General features: G+C 43.6%; 1 protein-coding gene across 2 annotated transcripts in view; it reads left to right on the top strand.

Annotated features, from left to right (window-relative positions):
* The window catches only part of SSH3 (slingshot protein phosphatase 3), a 166,277-nt gene that overhangs the window by 33,471 nt on the left and 105,552 nt on the right, over positions 1–27,254 (top strand). The window contains exon 1 of one of the 2 annotated variants that reach the window (XM_069752922.1): positions 3,654–3,804. The exons of the other annotated variant lie outside the window; for it this stretch is intronic. Within the exon in view, the coding sequence (XP_069609023.1) occupies positions 3,658–3,804 (147 nt within the window). The 5' untranslated portion in view covers positions 3,654–3,657. Of the gene's footprint in view, positions 1–3,653; positions 3,805–27,254 lie in introns of those variants that run through there. 2 annotated transcript variants of the gene reach the window in all.

Raw genomic sequence — 27,254 nt, 5'->3', positions numbered from 1 at the left:
ATACTTTTGTCATCATTGGGCAGAAAAGTATTCACATCGATCATATCAGAGGAGAATTTATAAACCAGACTTTCTTTTATTTTGTGATCACCGTTTTTCGGTGAATAATGGCGATCACGTGACGGGGTTAAAAAAAAAAAAAAAAAAAAAAGGCCCTGATCATGGTCTCGGCTACCAGGAGATTTTCTGACGATGGGGGTTGCTAAAGCCTTATTTCTCAGCGCAGTTAAAAAGAAAAAGAAAAAATTAACAGCCAAAAGCTTACAAAATGCATGTATCCCAAAACATTTAAACTATCTGTCACTTTCTGGTGATAGCTTTTTCGTAAAGGTTACACTATTCCTTGGGACACATTTTTCCTAATAATCATGCAGTGTAAACAGGCTGTCTGTCATCAAAAGAGTGAGTAAAATACCTTTGTTTGGTTAAATAATCTTTTGGAATTTAATGAGGTTGTGCCGTAACTTGTCGTTTATCCACAAGTTAGGTGCTGCTCGCTTGTCCCACTAGACATGAGAATTGATGTTCCCAAATCCCCTGTTTGAATGGAGCAGTGGTTCACACCATCTAATATATAAAGTTGAATGCTGTGTATGTATGTATGTATGTATGCATGCATGTATGTATGTTTGTGTGTGTGTGTAAGTCCGTGATTGACATCTGCACCGTCGCAGCTACAGCCACAAAATTTTACACAGTCACACGTCTGGACCCCGAGAGCATCATAGGCTATGTTGTGAGGCGAAATTTTAACCCCGCGCGTTCCAATTCACCAAACAATTTTGCCCCTATCTGCATAATGGGGAAAAAGTGTTGGAGGCAAATTAACAGCTACCAGATGTGAACAAGGGGGACTTAAAGAATAAGAGCGATGGCGCCAAAAAGTATATACCGTACAGTTACTAAGGTGGGGCCCCGACATGGGATACTCACCACACACCGGGATATGAACACACACTACCACGTGCTTGAACACATATACCACCCTCAGCACACATTTCACACACATACACCAACCTCGCAACATAAAAGTTTAAACACAAAAGTTGCCACTCAAAACTCGCCACGCACAAAATTCGCCACGCACAAAATTCGCCACATGCAAAACTAGGCTCACGCAAAACTCGCCACACGTGCAAAACTCACCTCATGGAAATCTCGCCACACGCAAAACTTGCACACGCGGAAAAATTGCCACATGCACAAAAGTTGCAACACATGCACAAAAGTTGCAACACATGCAAAAGTTGCCTCACTCAAAACTTGCATATACTTAAAACGCACCACACATAAAACTCGCCACGCCCAAAACTCGCCATTCGCAAAACTTGATGCACACAACGTGCTACACACAACTTGCTACACTAACCTGTCACATGCAACTCGACACACAAAAAGTTGCTACACGCATGTCACCACACAAAACTCATCTCACAAAAGTCGCTACATGCATGTCGCCACATGCAATTCAACACACACAACTTGACACATGAAGCTCGCCCTAAAACACCCACAAGTCTGGTATTATCCTTCAAAAATGAAAATCTGATTAATAAACAGACAAACTACAAGAGCAACAAATGTACCATATAGGAAATACGGCAGCTGTCAGTCACATGACCTGTCTATTATGTGTATGTGTGAGCTAATATATACTTCCGGGAGGGGGGGGTAGGGGTTCTTCCTGTTGGCTGGGGATTTATCAGGCAGCCAATAGCAACCAATCACTGTTCAGCTTCTATTTTGCTACAGTTAATTCATCTGAGCTCTGATTGGTTAATATAGGCAACAAATGACATTCTCAGTATAACAAAGCTTGTGTGAGGTAATAGCATGTCAGTTAGGGTGTGTTGGTGGAAAGGCTGATGTCAGTCACATTACCTCTATGTGAGAGGATATAGAAACTGACAGTTACAGACTATCTTTACCACAATAATGCCTCATAAGAACTCAACCACTGGACAGATCATCTTCCCAAGCAACTTTTGTTGCATTGTGACTTCCATTGAGGAGTTGAAAGCAAAGGTTTTTCCAAACATTCAACTCCACTTCAAAAATTCTGGCTGGCTGTGTGAAAGGGCTATTCTAGCCCCCAGAAATGACAGCATCAACAAGGTCAATCTTCAAATTCTAAATCTCCTTCCAGGTGTGTGCACAACCTACAAGTCAGTGGATACAGTAATAGACCCTGCTCAAGCATTATTTTATCCAACTGAGTTCCTCAATTCCTTGGAGCCACAAGGACTTCCTCCTCACAACCTCTTTCTAAAACCTGGAGCACCTGTTCTGCTAGTGAGAAATTTGGATCCACCAAAGCTGTGTAATGGAACAAGACTCTTGATTAAGAACCTGTTTCCACATGTAATTGAGGCAACCATTTTGACAGGATGTGCCACAGGAGAAGATCTTTTCATTCCAACAATTCCTCTCATTCCATCTGATTTGCCTTTTGATTTTACACGCCTACAGTTTCCTGCTTGACTGGCATTTGCTATGTCCATTAACAAGGCTCAGGGACAGTCCTTGAAAGTAGTTGGAATCGATTTACAATCTCCATGCTTTTCTCATGGTCAACTTTATGTGGCCTGTTCAAGAGTTGGAACAGCCAAAAATCTGTTCGTCTTTGCACCTGAAAGAAAAACTAAGAATGTCGTTTATCAAAAGGCTCTCGAATAAGTAGTAGAACATTACTTGGCCAATTTAGTTAAATCTGTGTGGAATATATGTCTGGTGTTGAAATATATGTTGTGAAATGCTTCTATTAGCTTAGTTTTTGCCTTTTAATAATTACATTTCTATCTATTTGTTTTGTGGTTTTTGTGTGCAGAATAAATTTGTTAACACATTCTATTTTTCTAACAGCAGTTATTAATCCAGGCGAAGCCGGGTACTACAGCTAGGTCCTAATATACGGGACTAACCAAGCAGGGATCACAAGTTCCCTTAGCAATTAGCAACTTAATATCTACTCTGAAAATGGGTGATACTTTTTTTTTTTAAATTCGTTATTAAATAACAAAATAAACTGTGTTACATACACATTTACTTCCAAGATTTTTGAACATAGTAAGCAATACATATACCATATATAGTCGAGTATAAGCTGAGATTTTCAGGCCATTTTTTTGGGGCTGAAAGTTCCCCTCTCGGTTTTTACTCAAGTCATACCCAGGGGTCGGCAGGGGAGGGGGACTGTCTAATTATACTCACCTACTCCTGGCGCGGTCCCTGCAGGTCCTTGGCTTCCCCGGCAGCTTCTTCCTGTACTGAGCGGTCACATGGTACCGCTCATTACAGTAATGAGTAATAGGGGTGGAGCCGCATATTCATTACTGTAATGAGCGGTAACGGTGACTGCCCAGTACAGGAAGAAGCTGCCGGCGCCGGGGAAGCAGGGACTGCACCACGCCAGGAGCAGGTGAGTATAACGGGGAGGGGAGCGCTGCGCGATATTCACCTGCTCCTCATTCCAGCCGCCGCTCCATCTTCGGCAGTGATGCTCAGGTCAGAGGGCGAGGTGACATGGTTAGTGCGCGCCCTCTGCCTGACCGTCAGTGCAGAAGATGTTGAAGATGGAGCGGCGCCGGAACGAAGTCAGGTGAATATTGAAAGTGCCGGGGGCCTGAGCGACGGAGAAGTGAGTATGTGAGCTTTGTTATGGTAAAAGGAGCTGCCCTTCTCCTGCAGGAAGAGGGTGAACCAGAAGAAATTGATAAGCCGACTCAAACAACAGGCCCCAGTGAGCAAGAGCTGCACCTACAGTCCATGCTTAGACTACTTTGGCAGGAAGACACTCTGAAACTGGTGAGGTTCTTTAACTTGCCATCTATTACATTTCTTAATTAAATCGTTGTTTTAGTTTTTATTCATAAATCAATAATACACATGGAAATAAGCAACTTTATAATATATCTTATTGGAGAAAACTGATTATTTTTCAGCCAGGACTAATCATTCATTCTCAAAATTCTCAATTCTCATTGTATTCAGTGAAAATATATTTTTCCGTTACCGACATAAGAAATGGCAGTTGCTACTGATGGGATTAGTGATGGGCGAACCCCTTAATGTTTGGGTCTGGCAAGTTCGGCCGAACATGTAAAAAAAAAAAAAAAGTTTGGTTCAGGTACCAGAACAGTATCCGATCCCGGACCCCATTTGGATGAAGGGGGTGGCCCGAACATCCGTTGTTTTCCGGTAGTCATAGAGCTGCAGTTCCCACACGGTCAGATGACTGCGTGAGCCAGCAGCTGTGACCAGAAGTAAAAACTACTACCATCAGCCTATGCCTGCTGCCTCTAATGACATAGGGTATTCACCAGCCGGCGTCTGCGCTATAAATACATTTTTTTTTAATTTACGTGGAGTCTTTCTATTTTTGATAACCAGCATGGCAAAACTGACAGCTGCTGCTGCAACCCTCAGCAGTCAGACTCAACAAGGTCTCCACGCTGTTTTAAAAAAAAAAATATTTAAATAAGTAATTAAAAAAAACAAAACTGTGAGGTCCCCGTCATTTTTGACAACCAACCAAGCTAAAGCAGACAGCTGGTGGCTGCTATTCCCATGTTGGTAAGGGCCTATGGATATTGGCGCATCCCACCCTAAAAATAGCATCCCGCAGCCACCCCAGAAAAGGCGCATCTATTAGATATGCGCTAATTCTGGCTCTTTGCACAGCTCTTCCCACTTGCCCTGTGGCGATGGCAAGTGGGGTTCATATTTGTGGGATGGCTGACACCTTTGTGACATCAAGCCCAATAGTTAGTAATGGAGAGGCGACTTCTAGACGCCTCTCCATTACTAACCCCATAGTCATATACCCAGTATAAAGTCGTTTATTTGAAATAAAAATACACACCGTTTTACAGATTAGTTTGAAAATAACAAACATTTATACTCACTCTGCGCCCATTCCATTGAAGCCCTGGTCTCCTGTAAAAGAGCAAAATAAAAAACAACAATATCTCTCTCCTGTCCAACATGCTGTTTCACTCCGTAATCCATGTCTGCTATAATTGGTTTTCAACCTGGATGGTGCCAAGATGATGCTGTCAGTTTTGCCATGCTGGTTATCAAAAATAGAAAGACCCCACTTAATTTTTTAAAAATGTATTTATAGCTCGGGTGGTGGCTGATGAATACTCCCATCAGCCATGCCTGCTCTCGCAGTTATTAGTGGCAGCAGGAGTAGGCTGATGGGAGTAGTACTCACATCAGCTGATGCCTCTGTGACCGGAGCTAAACTTTTTTTTTTTTTTTTTTTTTTTAACTCCAGCCACAGCTGCTGGCTGTCAGATGAACCACAGATCTCTGACTGGCAGTAGTGATCCTTTACGCTCCTGGTATTTCTCGTGCTGCCATGCAAATGACAGCATTTGAAACAACCAATATTCGGTGTGCCGAACAGCAATACTGACTTCTCCAGGAAATTCTACACTGATTACATGGCCTTTTTTAGTCTCTAATTTCTCATTGTTTCAGAAGACACATGTGCATAGCCACAATGGTCAGATCCTGACCATATCATTTGAAGTATCTAATGAGAGTGTGCTAAGGTCCTAATGAAGGAATGGAAAGCAGGGTCAGCTGTGACATCGCCTATTGTAATTGGTGCATCCTATTAGAGGTGTTATTGCTCATTGTAATACTGACTCTGATCATATGGTAGCTACCAATGATCTCAGATTTAGAGGTGCTGTATCCAGACTTCCACTCTTTTCTCTCTTACGTATTCATCACTCCATAGCTCTTACTCCTGGGGGGCAGGGCTGGAAACGCTGCACACACTTGCAATAATTAATATCTTAGTGGCCAAGCCAATTTTGATCTTAATGACCAAGCCAAATTTTATCATTTTGACCAGTGATTTTTTTTTTCCGTACTTTATGATACTGATAAAATGTATTCGATATGACTTGCATTTATTTGTGAAACAAGCAGAATTTGGCAAAGACTTAGAAAATGTTTGCAATTTTCAAACTTTCAATTTTTGTGCCCTTAAATCACAGAGATATGTCACACAAAATAGTTAATAAATAACATTTCCCACATGTCTACTTCACATCAACATAATTTTGGAAACATAATTTTTTTTTGGTTACGAAATTAGAAGGGTTAAAAGTTGACCAGCGATTTCTCATTTTTTTTCAACAAAATTTGCTATACATTTTTATTTTTTTTAGGCACTACCTCACATTTGAAGTGACTTTGAGGGATCTATATGACAGCAAATACCCAAAAGTGACACCATTCTATAAACTGCACCCCTCAAGGTGCTCATAACCACATTCAAGAATTTTATTAACCCTTCAAAGACCAAATGAACCCCAAAATTTGTTGTGCAGTCTCTCCTGAATATGCCAATACCCCATATGTGGGGGAAAGCCACTGGCAGGGAAGGAGGTCCATTTGACTCTTTGAATGCAAAATTGGCTGAAATCAAGAGTGGATGCCATGTTGCGTTTGGAGCGCCCAAGATATGCCTAAACTGTGGAAACCCACCACAACTGACCCCATTTTGGAAACCACACCACTCAAGGATTTTATCCAGGGGTATAGTGAGCCTTTTGAACTCACAGGTGCGATGCAGAATTTGCTAATATTAGGTTGTCATATTGAGTATGTCGTCATTCGTGTTGAGCACAAGTGCTACTGCTGACTACTCGAGTTTGACACGGGTGCTAAGGTATGCACTAAAAATCACGGGTGCTCGAGTCCCTGCCCTGCATGTTACACACTTATTAGACACCCAAAAAAAAAACCATGCGGGAATCTGCAATACTTGGTGCATACCTGATCAACTGATGCAAACTCAAGTAGCGAGCACTGCGCTCAACACTAGCCTTCATATCGTCATTTTATTTATTTATTTTTTTTACTTTTGTAAACCCACCAATTCTAACCCTATCATATTATAACCCCTAACATTGCCCTAACACAAACCCCAAACCCTAACTGCAAAGAATGGAAAAAAAATTAAAAAAAATTATTTTGTAAATTTTGTCTAATTAAGGGGGTGACAAAGGGGCCTTTGATTTACTTTTTTTTTTTTTGATTACTGTGATAGGGTCTATCATAGTGATCAAAAGGAACCAATAAGAAAAATTCCCTATTGTTGCCAGATTCCAGTTGGCAGGTGCACTGCACAAGCACCTTCCATTTTATTCCAGGAAGATGACATGAAGGGCCTTGGGACGGAGCAGGAGGGCCCGGGGATGGCGGGCGGGATCGGGGGAACCTATTTCTCTCTTCTCTAATATGTTATATAATTTTCTTGGCTTATCACACCTCCCATCCCCCTGAACAAATGTCCTACTGTAGTATCATTTAAATGTTGTGCTCTTTTCTTATTAATCTATTTGTAATTTTGCATGAAGAAGGAGCCTTTGTGCTCTGAAAGCTTGCGAACATATTATTTTCTGGTTAGCCAATAAAGGTATCACTCCTAGAATACTTTTGTCATCATTGGGCAGAAAAGTATTCACATCGATCATATCAGAGGAGAATTTATAAACCAGACTTTCTTTTATTTTGTGATCACCGTTTTTCGGTGAATAATGGCGATCACGTGACGGGGTTAAAAAAAAAAAAAAAAAAAAAAGGCCCTGATCATGGTCTCGGCTACCAGGAGATTTTCTGACGATGGGGGTTGCTAAAGCCTTATTTCTCAGCGCAGTTAAAAAGAAAAAGAAAAAATTAACAGCCAAAAGCTTACAAAATGCATGTATCCCAAAACATTTAAACTATCTGTCACTTTCTGGTGATAGCTTTTTCGTAAAGGTTACACTATTCCTTGGGACACATTTTTCCTAATAATCATGCAGTGTAAACAGGCTGTCTGTCATCAAAAGAGTGAGTAAAATACCTTTGTTTGGTTAAATAATCTTTTGGAATTTAATGAGGTTGTGCCGTAACTTGTCGTTTATCCACAAGTTAGGTGCTGCTCGCTTGTCCCACTAGACATGAGAATTGATGTTCCCAAATCCCCTGTTTGAATGGAGCAGTGGTTCACACCATCTAATATATAAAGTTGAATGCTGTGTATGTATGTATGTATGTATGCATGCATGTATGTATGTTTGTGTGTGTGTGTAAGTCCGTGATTGACATCTGCACCGTCGCAGCTACAGCCACAAAATTTTACACAGTCACACGTCTGGACCCCGAGAGCATCATAGGCTATGTTGTGAGGCGAAATTTTAACCCCGCGCGTTCCAATTCACCAAACAATTTTGCCCCTATCTGCATAATGGGGAAAAAGTGTTGGAGGCAAATTAACAGCTACCAGATGTGAACAAGGGGGACTTAAAGAATAAGAGCGATGGCGCCAAAAAGTATATACCGTACAGTTACTAAGGTGGGGCCCCGACATGGGATACTCACCACACACCGGGATATGAACACACACTACCACGTGCTTGAACACATATACCACCCTCAGCACACATTTCACACACATACACCAACCTCGCAACATAAAAGTTTAAACACAAAAGTTGCCACTCAAAACTCGCCACGCACAAAATTCGCCACGCACAAAATTCGCCACATGCAAAACTAGGCTCACGCAAAACTCGCCACACGTGCAAAACTCACCTCATGGAAATCTCGCCACACGCAAAACTTGCACACGCGGAAAAATTGCCACATGCACAAAAGTTGCAACACATGCACAAAAGTTGCAACACATGCAAAAGTTGCCTCACTCAAAACTTGCATATACTTAAAACGCACCACACATAAAACTCGCCACGCCCAAAACTCGCCATTCGCAAAACTTGATGCACACAACGTGCTACACACAACTTGCTACACTAACCTGTCACATGCAACTCGACACACAAAAAGTTGCTACACGCATGTCACCACACAAAACTCATCTCACAAAAGTCGCTACATGCATGTCGCCACATGCAATTCAACACACACAACTTGACACATGAAACTTGCCCTAAAACACACACAAGTCTGGTATTATCCTTCAAAAATGAAAATCTGATTAATAAACAGACAAACTACAAGAGCAACAAATGTACCATATAGGAAATACGGCAGCTGTCAGTCACATGACCTGTCTATTATGTGTATGTGTGAGCTAATATATACTTCCGGGAGGGGGGGGTAGGGGTTCTTCCTGTTGGCTGGGGATTTATCAGGCAGCCAATAGCAACCAATCACTGTTCAGCTTCTATTTTGCTACAGTTAATTCATCTGAGCTCTGATTGGTTAATATAGGCAACAAATGACATTCTCAGTATAACAAAGCTTGTGTGAGGTAATAGCATGTCAGTTAGGGTGTGTTGGTGGAAAGGCTGATGTCAGTCACATTACCTCTATGTGAGAGGATATAGAAACTGACAGTTACAGACTATCTTTACCACAATAATGCCTCATAAGAACTCAACCACTGGACAGATCATCTTCCCAAGCAACTTTTGTTGCATTGTGACTTCCATTGAGGAGTTGAAAGCAAAGGTTTTTCCAAACATTCAACTCCACTTCAAAAATTCTGGCTGGCTGTGTGAAAGGGCTATTCTAGCCCCCAGAAATGACAGCATCAACAAGGTCAATCTTCAAATTCTAAATCTCCTTCCAGGTGTGTGCACAACCTACAAGTCAGTGGATACAGTAATAGACCCTGCTCAAGCATTATTTTATCCAACTGAGTTCCTCAATTCCTTGGAGCCACAAGGACTTCCTCCTCACAACCTCTTTCTAAAACCTGGAGCACCTGTTCTGCTAGTGAGAAATTTGGATCCACCAAAGCTGTGTAATGGAACAAGACTCTTGATTAAGAACCTGTTTCCACATGTAATTGAGGCAACCATTTTGACAGGATGTGCCACAGGAGAAGATCTTTTCATTCCAACAATTCCTCTCATTCCATCTGATTTGCCTTTTGATTTTACACGCCTACAGTTTCCTGCTTGACTGGCATTTGCTATGTCCATTAACAAGGCTCAGGGACAGTCCTTGAAAGTAGTTGGAATCGATTTACAATCTCCATGCTTTTCTCATGGTCAACTTTATGTGGCCTGTTCAAGAGTTGGAACAGCCAAAAATCTGTTCGTCTTTGCACCTGAAAGAAAAACTAAGAATGTCGTTTATCAAAAGGCTCTCGAATAAGTAGTAGAACATTACTTGGCCAATTTAGTTAAATCTGTGTGGAATATATGTCTGGTGTTGAAATATATGTTGTGAAATGCTTCTATTAGCTTAGTTTTTGCCTTTTAATAATTACATTTCTATCTATTTGTTTTGTGGTTTTTGTGTGCAGAATAAATTTGTTAACACATTCTATTTTTCTAACAGCAGTTATTAATCCAGGCGAAGCCGGGTACTACAGCTAGGTCCTAATATACGGGACTAACCAAGCAGGGATCACAAGTTCCCTTAGCAATTAGCAACTTAATATCTACTCTGAAAATGGGTGATACTTTTTTTTTTTAAATTCGTTATTAAATAACAAAATAAACTGTGTTACATACACATTTACTTCCAAGATTTTTGAACATAGTAAGCAATACATATACCATATATAGTCGAGTATAAGCTGAGATTTTCAGCCCATTTTTTTGGGGCTGAAAGTTCCCCTCTCGGTTTTTACTCAAGTCATACCCAGGGGTCGGCAGGGGAGGGGGACTGTCTAATTATACTCACCTACTCCTGGCGCGGTCCCTGCAGGTCCTTGGCTTCCCCGGCAGCTTCTTCCTGTACTGAGCGGTCACATGGTACCGCTCATTACAGTAATGAGTAATAGGGGTGGAGCCGCATATTCATTACTGTAATGAGCGGTAACGGTGACTGCCCAGTACAGGAAGAAGCTGCCGGCGCCGGGGAAGCAGGGACTGCACCACGCCAGGAGCAGGTGAGTATAACGGGGAGGGGAGCGCTGCGCGATATTCACCTGCTCCTCATTCCAGCCGCCGCTCCATCTTCGGCAGTGATGCTCAGGTCAGAGGGCGAGGTGACATGGTTAGTGCGCGCCCTCTGCCTGACCGTCAGTGCAGAAGATGTTGAAGATGGAGCGGCGCCGGAACGAAGTCAGGTGAATATTGAAAGTGCCGGGGGCCTGAGCGACGGAGAAGTGAGTATGTGATGGGGCAAGTCTCTATATGGAACATCTTATGGGGCCATAACGTTTGTGCAGCACTATATGGGGCCATAACGTTTGTGCAGCATTATATGGGGCAAGTGTCTGTATGGGGCCATAACGTTTGTGCAGCACTATATGGGGCCATAACGTTTGTGCAGCACTATATTGGGCCATAACGTTTGTGCAGCAATATACGGGGCCATAACGTTTGTGCAGCATTATTTTGGGCAAGTGTCTGTATGGGGCCATAACGTTTGTGCAGCACTATATGGGGCCATAACGTTTGTGCAGCACTGTATGGCGCAAATATCTTTATGGAGCATCTTATGGGGCCATAATCAACATTTGTGCAGCATTATATTGGGCAAATGTGTCTATGGAGCATCTTATGGGGCCATTATTAACCTTTATGCAGGATTATATGGGGCATATTTTAATATGGAGCATCTTATGAGGCCATCATAAACTTTATGGAGCATTATATGGGGCTCCTGATTCAATATGGATATTCAAAAACACTTAACCTACTGAGGTCTCAATTAATTTTACTGTTATTGGTATCTATTTTTACTTTTGACATTTACCGGTAGCTGCTGCATTTCCCACCATGGGCTTATACTCGAGTCATTAACCCCTTCATGACCCAGCCTATTTTGACCTTAAAGACCTTGCCGTTTTTTGCAATTCTGACCAGTGTCCCTTTATGAGGTAATAACTCAGGAACGCTTCAACGGATCCTAGCGGTTCTGAGATTGTTTTTTCGTGACATATTGGGCTTCATGTTAGTGGTAAATTTAGGTCAATAAATTCTGCGTTTATTTGTGATAAAAACGGAAATTTGGCGAAAATTTTGAAAATTTCGCAATTTTCACATTTTGAATTTTTATTCTGTTAAACCAGAGAGTTATGTGACAAAAAATAGTTAATAAATAACATTTCCCACATGTATACTTTACATCAGCACAATTTTGGAAACAAAATTTTTTTTTTGCTAGGAAGTTATAAGGGTTAAAATTTGACCAGCGATTTCTCATTTTTACAACGAAATTTACAAAACCATTTTTTTTAGGGACCACCTCACATTTGAAGTCAGTTTGAGGGGTCTATATGGCTGAAAATACCCAAAAGTGACACCATTCTAAAAACTGCACCCCTCAAGGTACTCAAAACCACATTCAAGAAGTTTATTAACCCTTCAGGTGCTTCACAGCAGCAGAAGCAACATGGAAGGAACAAATTAACATTTAACTTTTTAGTCACAAAAATTATCTTTTAGCAACAATTTTTTTATTTTCCCAATGGTAAAAGGAGAAACTGAACCACGAAAGTTGTTGTCCAATTTGTCCTGAGTACGCTGATACCTCATATGTGGGGGTAAACCACTGTTTGGGCGCACGGCAGGGCTTGGAAGGGAAGGAGCGCCATTTGACTTTTTGAATGAAAAATTGGCTCCACTCTTTAGCGGACACCATGTCACGTTTGGAGAGCCCCCGTGTGACTAAAAATTGGAGCTCCCCCACAAGTGACCCCATTTTGGAAACTAGACGCCCCAAGGAACTTATCTAGATGCATAGTGAGCACTTTGAACCCCCAGGTGCTTCACAAATTGATCCGTAAAAATGAAAAAGTACTTTTTTTTCACAAAAAAATTCTTTTAGCCTCAATTTTTTAATTTTCACATGGGCAACAGGATAAAATGGATCCTAAAATTTGTTGGGCAATTTCTCCTGAGTACACCAATACCTCACATGTGGGGGTAAACCACTGTTTGGGCACATGGTAAGGCTCGGAAGGGAAGGAGCGCCATTTGACTTTTTAAATGAAAAATTATCTCCATCGTTAGCGGACACCATGTCGCGTTTGGAGAGACCGTGTGCGCCTAAACATTGGAGCTCCCCCACAAGTGACCCCATTTTGGAAACTAGACCCCCCAAGGATCTTATCTAGATGCCTAGTGAGCACTTTAAACCCTCAGGTGCTTCACAAATTGATCTGTAAAAATGAAAAAGTACTTTTTTTTCACAAAAAAATTTTCGCCTCAATTTTTTTCATTTTCACATGGGCAGTAGGATAACATGGATCATAAAATTTGTTGGGCAATTTCTCCCGAGTACGCCGATACCTCATATGTGGGGGTAAACCACTGTTTGGGCACTCGGCAGGGCTCGGAAGGGAAGGCGCGCCATTTGACTTTTTTTTTTTTTTTTAAATTCGTTTATTAATTCCAGAGTAAACAAACATTGCACATGTTACATTTATCATTATTAAATATATCATCAGATACAAATGATTACAGAACATTATCATATCCAAAGTTCACAGAGGTAATAGACTGTGCATGTTGAGTTATTAGTGCCTACAAAATACCTACTATACAACTTAAACAACTTTAACCATTAGTAATAAGTCGCCAAAAGAAAAACGGATTTAAGTTTGCTCCGTAATGATGTCCCAAAACCACATGCCCTCCCTCTCGTGTATATATCTAATCAGCGCAGACTACAGAGTATGATGAGATGAGTTCCATCTACCCCAAATTTTTTCAAATTTACCTGGGCATCCTCTATTATGGTACAGTGTTCTCTCATATGGGATAACCGAGTTCACCAGGTCAATCCAAGCTCCGAGAGTCGGGGAGGAGCTACCCATCCACCTTAACGCCAGTACCTTTCGTGCTAAGAAGAGCGTTTCTCAAAGGAAGATCCCAGTATGGTGATCCTAGGTCTCTGTATCCCACACCCCAAATAGGCAAGTCAATGGTTCAAGTGGGACAGGGATTAACAATAAAGATGTTAACAATGTCGTGACCTCTTTCCAATAGTGAAAAATTACCGGGCACCTCCATATCATGTGGATAAAATCCGCATCACGTGTGTGACATCATAGGCAGTCTGACGTATGGAGGCGACCCATTTTAAAAAGTCGTGTCGGGGTCAAATAAGTCTGATATATAATATATAGCTGGGTCATCCTGTTATTAACTGAGGGAGAAACTTTAGTTGGAGATTCTAGAATATCTTCCCACTCCTCTCCCAGTGTATCGGGAAGAAGTCCCTCCCATTTCTTCTTTAAGGAGTTAATAGTGAGCCCATCTCCCACGGATAATAGATATGTGTATAAAGAGGAAATGAGTCCCTGAGGACCCTGTGATTTGAGAATGCCTATAAGGGGTAGAGATGAAATTGCTCGACTTGCACCCATATTTCGCATATGTGACTGGAAGGCTGACCTCAGCTGTAAATAACGGAAGAATTGAGATCTAGGGATATTGTAGGTATCCCGTAATTGTTCAAAGGATACAAAAACTTCCTGGTTATATAAATTACCCACCGAGAGAACACCATATGAGATCCAGAACTCAGTAGATGGGTGATTTAGTAATTCTGGAAAATAACTATTATACCACAGTGGCATTTCGGCTATTATATCTGTATATTTAATAACTTTTTTAATTTGTCTCCATATTAATCTCGCTTGTCGAAGCAATGGCAGCAAACGGGGAGCACTGACTTTCTCCATTTCCAAAAAACCCATTGGACAGTCAATCCGGGCAGAATGGATTAAATGGCTTTCTGAATTAGGTAGGGAGTTGCTAGGCATCCACTTGCTTATCGCCCTAGCCTGCCCGGCAAGATAGTATAGATAAAAGTCTGGTAGGGCTGCCCCACCCCCCTTTTTCGGTCTCTGTAGAGTAGATAGTTTGAGTTTGGGTCTGGTCTTCCCCCATATAAAGGACGTGGTCAGGGAGTTTAAGTTTGCAAAGAAAGATTTGGGTATTGGCACAGCACTATGTTGGAGACAATAATTAAGTTTGGGGAGCAATATCATCTTAACTAAATTAATGCGACCTGCAACGGAGAGAGGGAGTTTGCTCCAGGTTATAAATTTAGATTTGACCAGGTCCAATAGTGGATAAATATTAAGTCGTAGGTCCAGCTGACTATATTGAGACATATAAATTCCTAGATATTTGAAACTGGAGACTACAGGTAGTGACGAGAGATTTTTGAGACAAGGCACCGGCACATGAGACAGAGGCATCAGAGCAGACTTATCCCAATTTATATAGAGACCAGAGAATTTACTAAAATTATCAATAGTCGTTATTACTCGTGGTAGTGTTTCTTCTGTTTTATCCATAAATATGATCATATCATCAGCATATAGACCGATGGTATCCACACAATCCGCAATACTTATTCCTTTGATATCCGTGGAGGACCTTATGCGTATTGCCAAGGCTTCTATCGCGAGGGCAAAGAGAGCCGGGGACAAAGGACATCCCTGACGGGTTCCCCTATGTAAGGTAAAGGAATCAGAGATAGAGTTATTTACAATTACCCGTGCCCTAGGATTCCTATATAGTGTATCTATCCCTCTAATAAATTTATCTCCAAAACCGTATTTCTGTAGACATGCGGAAAGAAAAGGCCACTCGAGGGAGTCAAACGCTTTAGCTGTGTCTAGGGATGCCAGAGCCCAGTTATTATCCAATTCTAGGGAGCTATATTGAATCACTGATTGGACCCGCCAAATATTAATGGAGGTACTCTTCCCGGGCATAAAGCCTGTTTGATCTGGGTGTATAAGGTCTAATATGATCGTTTTTAGTCTAGTAGCCAATATTTTAGTGAAGATTTTATAATCTACCTTCACCAATGATATGGGGCGGTATGATCCACACTCCAAGGGGTCCTTTCCCTCCTTTTTAAGTACAATGATATTTGCATCATAAAATGTTTCAGGCATAATTTCTCCCTCCCATATGTTCTGAAGCACCTTCAATAAAAGTGGTGCCAGGTGGTCCCGATATTTTTTATAGAACTCAACGGGAAACCCGTCAGGTCCAGGGGCCTTCCCGGTGGCCATGTCCATTATAGCCTGTTCCACTTCCTCCAGAGTAAACTCAGCCTCCATAAAAGCTTGTTGGGTTGGGCTCAGTGAGGGGAATGTTATGTCTGATAAATAGTCTGCACATTCAGGGACCCCAAGACCACTACCCGATTTGTACAGTGTCTTATAATAATTACAAAAACTTCGAAGAATTTCCTCAGTGGAGGATACCAACGAACCATCGAGTGTCCGAATCTGTAGTACCGTATTAGAGGTGTTATGCTGACGTACTAGAAAAGCTAGGAGTGTACAGGCCTGATTCCCCAATTCAAAATAAGATTGACGGGTAAAGAATAATTTACGTTTCGATTTAGTGTCTATATTTTGAGCATATAGTCTTTGGGAAGTGAGCCGCTCCACTCTGTTGCCGTTAGTTTGATTGGCCACATAGGCGGCTTCCGAGTCCTTCAGCCGTCGCTCTATCTCTTCATCCTCCCCCGCCGTCACCCTTTTTATATAGGAAATTGTAGAGGACAGACATCCCCTTAAGTATGCCTTTAGAGTGTCCCAAAACAGATTGAGATTCGAGGGGTCTGGGTGAGTAGAGACAAAGCAGTTTAACTGATCAACCGTTCTATCACTAGAATCTATCAGTTTCAGCCAGAAGGGATTCAATTTCCAAGGTATATTATTATTTGACTGACCGTATTTAAGTTTGAGAATAACTGGACTGTGATCTGATATCCCCCTGTTACCCTGTTCGATACTATTCACCCATAGCGCTAGGTCACTAGATCCAAATATGTAATCTATACGGGATAGAGACTGTCTAGTTGATGAATGACAAGTATATTCCTTTGTCTCAGGGTGACGTGTTCTCCATAGGTCTAACCATCCGCTATCGTTCATAAACGATGCCAATTGAGAGGGAGATTGCGAAAGGGGCCCCCTTGACATCTCGCCGTCTAGTCTCAGTCTGTCTTTAAGATTATCCATGACTAAATTAAAGTCTCCCATACAGATAACACTAGCATTAGGATAATTTAGGGAGAAACCCAGTGCCATGCGGAGAACCGATATGCCAGCCGGGGGTGGGTTATAAACACATAATATCACATATTCCCGCATATTAATAAAGGCATGAACAAAAACAAAGCGACCCTCGGGATCGCGTCGTGACTCTCTAGCCTCCCACCTGACATTCCTATGTACCAACAGGGAGACCCCTCTGGAGTAACTGGTGTGAAATGCGTGAAGGGACCATTGCACCCACGGCTTTTGAGTACACTTAGCTGTGTCTCTGGTCAAATGTGTCTCCACAAGTGCTACAATATGTGGATGATACCTTTTAATTTGTGAAAATACCTTCATTTTCTTTCGAGGAGTCTTAATACCCCGTATGTTCCACGTCATACATACAATCTCAGATCCCATATCTACGTTCGGGAAGAGGCATAATGTACACCACAGCCTGGGCGGGAATCAGGAACATCATATAGAGCATAAGGTTATCACTGGCGACTAACAAACATAACAAACAATCAGAACTGGTGTAAAATACCAAACAAAACAACATTTGAACAGTGGAGGAGTATAATCCTACAGTCAGGTAGAAAAGGGGATACCCTCACTGGAATCAGCGTCCGGTATAGTTGATAAACTCAGCACCCACAGAGAAAGCTCCAGATTGTGTTGCCATCAGACAGAAAGAGCTACTCAAGAGTCCGGGGTACTAGGCCCCTTATATGACCGCAACCATTCGGCCGCCTCCGCCGGGTCAGTGAAGAACAAGGAGGAGCCTTCATGAACAATACGGAGTCGAGCTGGATAAAGCATGGAGTAGATGATGTTTTTATCCCTGAGCTGCTTTTTGACTTCCATAAATCGAACTCGCTGCTTTTGAAGTTCCGTAGAGAAATCCGGGAAGATTGATATGGTGGCGTTATTGAATTTAATAGGGGCCCTCTGCCTTGCCAAGCGAAGAATTGCATCCCTGTCTCTGCAGTTAAGGAGACGTGCCAGAAAGGGTCGGGGCGGAGCTCCAGGAGGAAGAGGTCTCGTTGGGACCCTATGGGCCCTCTCCACAGAAAATGTTGAGGAGAATCCATCTCCCAGGGAGTTTTTAAGCCAGTCCTCTAGAAATTGCTCAGGTTGCTGACCCTCCGAGCGTTCTGGTAGGCCAATAATTCGAATGTTATTACGACGCAGTCTGTTTTCCAGGTCATCTGCCTTTTGCTTCCAGGCATTCACAGAGCCAGTGGCCTTTGATAGCTTAGCCTCCATTGGGGCAATGGTGTCCTCTATCTGAGACACCCTTGTTTCAACCTCTGAAATACGCCCTCTCATAGTTTGTATATCTTGTCGCAGACGGCCCACTTCAGTATGCACGTCTTCTATTTTCTCTGTGAGAGAGGACCTGGTGAGAGATATGGCCTGCATCAACTGCTCAGATGCTTGTTTAAGAGTCAGTTCGTCTTGTTCTCCCTCCTCATTGCTGTCAGAAAGACGATTTTTGCGTTGACTCTGCGTGGGATTATTTCTGAGAGAACGTGTATTATCTGGGGCATCTTCTCTGGCATATTTCCTCAACTTGTCAGCAGCCCCCACTCCTTTAGAATGATGCATGGTGATTGACAGAAGATCCCCACCAAAGGACCGGATTTATTATTATGGCAGTCTATTCTCCACTAGCAGACCGGACAGGGCCAAACACCGGGATGCACCCCAGAGAGGCAGCAAACCAAGCAAAGAGTCTCAGATATTTGCAAATGTATCAACTTAGGAATTTGCCCAGGCACTGGTCTCAGAGCAGCCACAGCTCCCCAGGCAGAACAGCAGGGAGGGGGGACGATCCCTCCAAAGTTATGGTGCCAGCAGGGGTTTTTGATAAGGGGGGTGCAGGGCCCAATTTTTCAGGGCGCACACCGCTCTGCCCCCTTTAGTATTTCAGGTCGGTAGCTCACCTCCTGAATGCACCGCAGTCTTGCTATATATCGCCTCTCTCCTTGCTGCTGGAGAGTGCGCTGTGGTAATGGCCGCCGTCCCCCAGGGCCCGCCCGCCGCTCCAGACCCGGCACCTGTCTCTTGTTCCCCGATGTTCCACAGCGTCCCCGCTGTATGTAGATGTCTGCCGCGCTCCCAGGGGATCCACCTGGCTCCAGCCGCCGCCGGCGCTGCGTCCTGCCCGCCGGAGCAGCGCTCAAAGATGGCCGCCGCAGCTCAGGGACTTTGCCGCTCTTCCAGGCCGCCACAGATACCGGCTCTCCAGCGCTCCACCGCCGCCGCCCGAGAGGTCGCCGATCTCCCGAGCTCTCAGGGCACCGTCTCAGCCTGTGTAAGCTGCAGTTCAGGGGGATTAATGGCCGGATTCAGATCAGGATTATGGGAGCCTCCAAAAGGTGCGTCTTCTCTCCTAGCTTACATAGCCACGCCCCCGCCATTTGACTTTTTGAATGGAAAATTAGCTCCAATTGTTAGCGGACACCATGTTGCGTTTGGAGAGCCCCTGTGTGCCTAAACATTGGAGCTTCCCCACAAGTGACCCCATTTTGGAAACTAGACCCCCCAAGGAACTTATCTAGATGCATATTGAGCACTTTAAACCCCCAGGTGCTTCACAGAAGTTTATAACGCAGAGCCATGAAAATAAAAAGTAATTTTTCTTTCCTCAAAAATGATTTTTTAGCCTGGAATTTCCTATTTTGCCAAGGGTAATACGAGAAATTGGACCCCAAATGTTGTTGTCCAGTTTGTCCTGAGTACGCTGATACCCCATATGTGGGGGTAAACCACTGTTTGGGCGCACGGCAGGGCTCGGAAGGGAAGGCACGCCATTTGGCTTTTTAAATGGAAAATTAGCTCAATCATTAGCGGACACCATGTCACGTTTGGAGAGCCCCTGTGTGCCTAAACATTGGAGATCCCCCAGAAATGACCCCATTTTGGAAACTAGACCCCCAAAGGAACTAATCTAGATGTGTGGTGAGGACTTTGAACCCCCAAGTGCTTCACAGAAGTTTATAACGCAGAGCCATGAAAATAAAAAAATTAAAAAATGTCTTTTCTCAAAAATGATCTTTTAGCCTGCAATTTTTTATTTTCAAAAGGGTAACATTAGAAATTTGACCCCAAAAGTTGTTGTCCAGTTTCTCCTGAGTACGCTGATACCCCATATGTGGGGGTAAACCACTGTTTGGGCACATGCCGGGGCTCGGAAGTGAAGTAGTGACGTTTTGAAATGCAGACTTTGATGGAATGGTCTGTGGGCGTCACGTTGCGTTTGCAGAGCCCCTGATGTGGGTTAACAGTAGAAACCCCCCACAAGTGACCCCATTTTGGAAACTAGACCCCGAAAGGAACTTATCTAGATGTGTGGTGAGCACTTTGAACCCCCAAGTGCTTCCAGAAGTTTATAATGCAGAGCCGTGAAAATAATAAATACGTTTTCTTTCCTCAAAAATAATTATTTAGCTCAGAATTTTTTAATTTTCCCAAGGGTAACAGGAGAAATTTGACCCCAATATTTGTTGTCCAGTTTCTCCTGAGTACGGTGATACCCCATATGTGGGGGTAAACTACTGTTTGGGCACATGCCGGGGCTCGGAAGGGAAGTAGTGACTTTTGAAATGCAGACTTTGATGAAATGGTCTGCGGGCGTCACGTTGCGTTTGCAGAGCCCCTGGTGTGCCTAAACAGTAGAAACCCCCCACACGTGACCCCATTTTAGAAACTAGACCCCCCAAGGAACTTATCTAGATATGTGGTGAGCACTTTGAACCCCCAAGTGCTTCACAGACGTTTACAACGCAGAGCCGTGAAAATAAAAAATCATTTTTCTTTCCTCAAAAATGATGTTTTAGCAAGCATTTTTTTATTTTCACAAGGGTAACAGGAGAAATTGGACCCCAGTAATTGTTGCGCAGTTTATCCTGAGTATGCTGGTACCCCATATGTGGGGGTAAACCACTGTTTGGGCACACGTCGGGGCTTGGAAGTGAGGGAGCACCATTTGACTTTTTGAATACGAGATTGGCTGGAATCAATGGTGGCGCCATGTTGCGTTTGGAGACCCCTGATGTGCCTAAACAGTGGTAACCCCTCAATTCTACCTCCAACACTAACCCCCCCACACCCCTAACCCTAATCCCAAATGTAGCCATAACCCTAACCACAACCCTAATTCCAACCCTAACCCTAAGGCTATGTGCCCACGTTGCGGATTCGTGTGAGATTTTTCAGCATCATTTTTGAAAAATCCACGGGTAAAAGGCACTGCGTTTTACCTGTGGATTTACCGCGGATTTCCAGTGTTTTTTGTGCGGATTTCACCTGCGGATTCCTATTGAGGAACAGGTGTAAAACGCTGCGGAATCCGCACAAAGAATTGACATGCTGCAGAAAATACAACGCAGCGTTTCCGCGCGGTATTTTCCGCACCATAGGCACAGTGGATTTGGTTTTCCATGGTACTGTAAACCTGATGGAACACTGCTGCGAATCCGCAGCGGCGGATCCGCAGCCAAATCCGCACCGTGTGCACATAGCCTAATTCTAAAGGTATGTGCACACGCTGCGGAAAACGCTGCGGATCCGCAGCAGTTTCCCATGAGTTTACAGTTCAATGTAAACCTATGGGAAACAAAAATCGCTGTACACATGCTGCGGAAAAACAGCACGGAAACGCAGCGGTTTACATTCCGCAGCATGTCACTTCTTTGTGCGGATTCCGCAGCGGTTTTACAACTGCTCAAATAGAAAATCGCAGTTGTAAAACCGCAGTGAAATGCGCAGAAAAAACACGGTAAATCCGCCATAAATCCGCAGCGGTTTAGCACTGCGAATTTATCAAATCCGCAGCGGAAAAATCCGCAGAGGACCAGAATACGTGTGCACATACCAAAACCCTAACCCTAGCCCTAACCCTACCCCTAACCCTAACCCTACCCCTAACCCTAGCCCTAACCCTATCCCTAACCCTATTCTAACATTAGTGGAAAAAAAAAAAATTCTTTAGTTTTTTATTGTCCCTACCTATGGGGGTGACAAAGTGGGGGGGGGGGGTCATTTATTATTTTTTTTATTTTGATCACTGTGATAGGTTATATCTCAGTGATCAAAATGCACTTTGGAACGAATCTGACGGCCGGCAGATTCGGCGGGCGCACTGCGCATGCGCCCGCCATTTTGGAAGATGGCGGCGCCCAGGGAGAAGACGGACGGACCCCGGCAGGATCGGTAAGTATGATGGGGTGGGGGGGAGCACGGGAGGGGTGGAACGGAGCACGGTGGGGGTGCATTGGAGCATCGGGGGGTGGATCGGACTGCAGGGGGGGTGGATCGGACTGCAGGGGGGGTGGATCGGAGTGCAGGGGGGGTGGTTGGAGCACGGGGGGGTGATTGGAGCACGGGGGGAGCGGACAAGAGCACGGGGGGAGCGGCGCACAGGACGGAGGGGAGCCGGAGCAGTGTACCCGACAGATCGGGGGGCTGGGGGGGCGATCGGTGGGGTGGCGTGGGGGCACATTAGTGTTTCCAGCCATGGCCGATGATATTGCAGCATCGGCCATGGCTGGATTGTAATATTTCACCCGTTATAATAGGTGAAATATTACAAATCGCTCTGATTGGCAGTTTCACTTTCAACAGCCAATCAGAGCGATCGTAGCCACGGGGGGGTGAAGCCACCCCCCCTGGGCTAAACTACCACTCCCCCTGTCCCTGCAGATCGGGTGAAATGGGAGTTAACCCTTTCACCCGATCTGCAGGGACGCGATCTTTCCATGACGCCACATAGGCGTCATGGGTCGGATTGGCACCGACTTTCATGACGCCTACGTGGCGTCAAAGGTCGGGAAGGGGTTAAGTTTTCCCAGTTTTTTGTGGCAAAATTAGGGGGGGTCGGCTTATACTCGGATCGGCTTATACTCGAGTTTATACAGTAAATTATGCATTGTTAGACATACAATAAAATGCTTTTTTATTTATAACACGTTATCTTGTAACTATAAAGTAAGTATGTTAGATCATTTGTAACATATGTGTTATGTAAATAAAAAGAAAAACGCATAAAACCATAGATCTTGAATTATAACTATAGCTACTCTAACTACTAATTTGCTGCATTACCTCGTGTCTGTCCCACATGCGATATCCCCAACCAGCACCAAAGCCAATCATGACATATCTACAGAGTGAGATGGGAAGAATTCCATCTACCCCAGATTTTTTCAAATTTTCCCGGACCCCCTCTGTTTTGATACAGCGTACGTTCATATGGAATGATCAAATTTATTAGATCAATCCAAGTTCTCAGAGAGGGACATGAGCTCCCCATCCACCGCAGTGCCAATACCTTCCGTGCCATAAAAAGCGTCTCTCGCAACAAGATATCAATATCAAGCGCTACTCACATCGCGAAACGGCCATCGTCGACCCCTGCACACTCCTGTTATTATTGCACACCCCCGAGCCATAAAGATGTTTTCTCACATGCTTGAATAAAGGACTGTCTAACTCCAGGATTGGTGAGTGCTGTTGCAGCTTCTTTGTGATTCACTTAGTAGTGATGTCACTTCCTTCCATTAATGAAGAATGACAGGACATCTCCATATCATATGAATAAAGTCTGCATCCGATGAGTGACAGCGCAGACACTCTGATGTTTGGAATCGACCCATTTTAAAGAGCCGTATCGGAGTTAAGTACGATTGGTGCATTATATATAGCTATGTCATCCTATTATTAACTGATGGGGATACTTTAATTGGAGATTCAAGAATATCTTCCCATTCCTCTTCCTGTACATTGGAAAGAAGTCCCCCTCACTTCCCCTTAATAGAGTTGACAGTAGATGTAGCTCCCGAAGATAGCATATACAGGTCCTTCTCAAAAAATTAGCATATAGTGTTAAATTTAATTATTTACCATAATGTAATGATTACAATTAAACTTTCATATATTATAGATTCATTATCCACCAACTGAAATTTGTCACGTCTTTTATTGTTTTAATACTGATGATTTTGGCATACAACTCCTGATAACCCAAAAAACCTGTCTCAATAAATTAGCATATTTCACCCATCCAATCAAATAAAAGTGTTTTTTAATAACAAACAAAAAAACCAACAAATAATAATGTTCAGTTATGCACTCAATACTTGGTCGGGAATCCTTTGGCAGAAATGACTGCTTCAATGCGGCGTGGCATGGAGGCAATCAGCCTGTGACACTGCTGAGATGTTATGGAGGCCCAGGATGCTTCAATAGCGGCCTTAAGCTCATCCAGAGTGTTGGGTCTTGCGTCTCTCAACTTTCTCTTCACAATATCCCACAGATTCTCTATGGGGTTCAGGTCAGGAGAGTTGGCAGGCCAATTGAGCACAGTAATACCATGGTCAGTAAACCATTTACCAGTGGTTTTGGCACTGTGAGCAGGTGCCAGGTCGTGCTGAAAAATGAAATCTTCATCTCCATAAAGCATTTCAGCCGATGGAAGCATGAAGTGCTCCAAAATCTCCTGATAGCTAGCTGCATTGACCCTGCCCTTGATGAAACACAGTGGACCAACACCAGCAGCTGACATGGCACCCCACACCATCACTGACTGTGGGTACTTGACACTGGACTTCAGGCATTTTGGCATTTCCTTCTCCCCAGTCTTCCTCCAGACTCTGGCACCTTGATTTCCGAATGATATGCAAAATTTGCTTTCATCAGAAAAAAGTACTTGGGACCACTTAGCAACAGTCCAGTGCTGCTTCTCTGTAGCCCATTTCGGCACCTGTAGCCCATTTCCTGCACACGCCTGTGCACGGTGGCTCTGGATGTTTCCACACCAGACTCAGTCCACTGCTTCCTCAGGTTCCCCAAGGTCTGGAATCGGTCCTTCTCCACAATCTTCCTCAGGGTCCGGTCTCCTCTTCTCGTTGTACAGCGTTTTCTGCCACATTGTTTCCTTCCAACAGACTTACCATTGGGGTGCCTTGATACAGCACTCTGGGAACAGCCTATTTGTTGAGAAATTTCTTTCTGGGTCTTACCCTCTTGCTTGAGGGTGTCAATGATGGGCTTCTTGACATCTGTCAGGTCGCTAGTCTTACCCATGATGGGGGTTTTGAGTAATGAACCAGGCAGGGAGTTTATAAAAGCCTCAGGTATCTTTTGCATGTGTTTAGAGTTAATTAGTTGATTCAGAAGATTAGGGTAATAGGTCGTTTAGAGAACCTTTTCTTGATATGCTAATTTATTGAGACAGGTTTTTTGGGTTATCAGGAGTTGTATGCCAAAATCATCAGTATTAAAACAATAAAAGACCTGACAAATTTCAGTTGGTGGATAATGAATCTATAATATATGAAAGTTTAATTGTAATCATTACATTATGGTAAATAATGAAATTTAACACTATATGCTAATTTTTTGAGAAGGACCTGTAAGTATATAGAGAGGAGATAAGGCCTTGAGGACCCTGCGAGTTGAGAATTCCTATCAAAGGTAGAGAGGATATATCTCGACCTGCGCCTGTATACAATTGAACGGCTGACCTTAATTGTAGATATCGAAAAAATTGGGATCTCGGTACACCATGTTTGGCTTGCAATTGCTCAAAAGACACAAAGGTCCCCCCGCCATACAGTTCACCTATTGAGGAGACACCATTCATGATCCAAAAGTCAGTGGACGGGTGATTCAATAATGTTGAAAAATAGCCATTGTTCCACAGGGGCATCTCTGCTATAATATCTATGAATCCAATAGTTTTTTAATTTGCCTTCAAACTGATCGTGCCAGACGAAGTAAGGGTAGCAAACGGGGGACATTTAATTTTCTCCAGTTCCAGAAAGTTTAGTGGACAATCAATTTGGGCCGAGTGAAGTAGGTGGCTTTCAGAGTTGGGAAGAGAATTATTGTGCATCCATTTATTGAGAGCTCTAGCCTGACCAGCCAAGTAATAGAGATAAAAATCTGGCAACGCCGCTCCACCCCCCTGCTTTGGTCTCTGTAGTGTGGATAACTTGAGTTTGGGCTTAGATCTCCCCGCAAATGAAAGTTGTGATTTGAGAATTCAAATTTGCAAAAAAAGATTTAGGGATTAGCACAGCACTGTGCTGAAGACAATAGCTGAGCTTGGGAAGCAGCATCATTTTAATTAAATTGATACGACCGGCTACAGATAGTGGGAGTTTATCCCAAGCTGCAAATTTAGATTTGACCAATTCTATCAATGGGAATATATTAAGTTGCAAGTCAAATCTATTATACTGAGAGATATACATGCCTAGATATTTAAAGCTGGGTACAATAGGGAAGGAGAAAAGGGTCCCAAGGCGGGGCATTGGAGTATGGGAGAGGGGCATCAACGCGGACGTGTCCCAATTTATATACAGGCCTGAATATCTACTAAATTTGTCTATAGTAGCGATTACCTACGGAAATTTGTTTCCTCCGCCTTATCTATAAATATCACCATGTCGCCAGCATATAGACCAATGGTGTCCACACGACCAGCTATGTCTATACCTTTAATATCAGGAGAGGACCTTACGCGTATTGCCAGTGCCTCGATCGCAAGAGCGAAAAGGGCCGGGGTGAAGGGACACCCCTGGCGGGTTCCTCTATATAGTGACAAGGGTTTAGAAATGGAGCCATTTACAATTAGACGTGCTCTAGCTTCATATATTATAGACCCACCCACTTTAAGAATTTATCTCCAAAACCATATTTTTGCAAACATGCTGATAGAAAGGGCCACTCGAGGGAGTCAAAGGCCTTGGCCGCATCCAGCGATGCCAATGCCCAGGAGTTGTCTGATACCAACGAGCTAACCTTTCACCCCCATACTACTTTCCTTCTTACAATCTCCTGCAATCACTCCACCTAGTAAGGAACTAGTCATTTCTTCCTCCATACTCCCCAGCCATCTCACCTTCCCCTCAGAACTGTTCCTCCACATTCAATCCTTTTTCTCCAGACACACACGGCCACATCATGTCCTATCCTGCTCCCACCTTCTAATGATCTGTCTGTTACTCCTCATTGCTGGTGACATATCCCCAAATCCCGGCCCTCCCCAATTCATCCCCACACTCGTTTCTAACCCCCTGCCACGATCCTCCGCACGTTTTCCCAACCACGACAACCTCATACCCATTCATCCAGCCCCCACTCCCCCGCTCCCCCTACTTGGAGCACTATGGAACGCACGCTCCATCTGCAACAAACTGCCATTTATCCATGACCTCTTCATCACCAACAAACTCTCCTTCCTCGGCCTCACTGAAACCTGGCTCACCCCCTCTGACTCGGCCTCTCCAGCTGCGCT

The sequence above is a fragment of the Ranitomeya imitator genome, chromosome 2, assembly GCF_032444005.1.
Source record: "Ranitomeya imitator isolate aRanImi1 chromosome 2, aRanImi1.pri, whole genome shotgun sequence".
NCBI classification, from domain to species: Eukaryota; Metazoa; Chordata; class Amphibia; order Anura; family Dendrobatidae; genus Ranitomeya; species Ranitomeya imitator.
The sequence above is the reverse complement of the archived record's forward strand: the minus strand, read 5'-3'. Positions and strand labels throughout refer to the sequence as shown.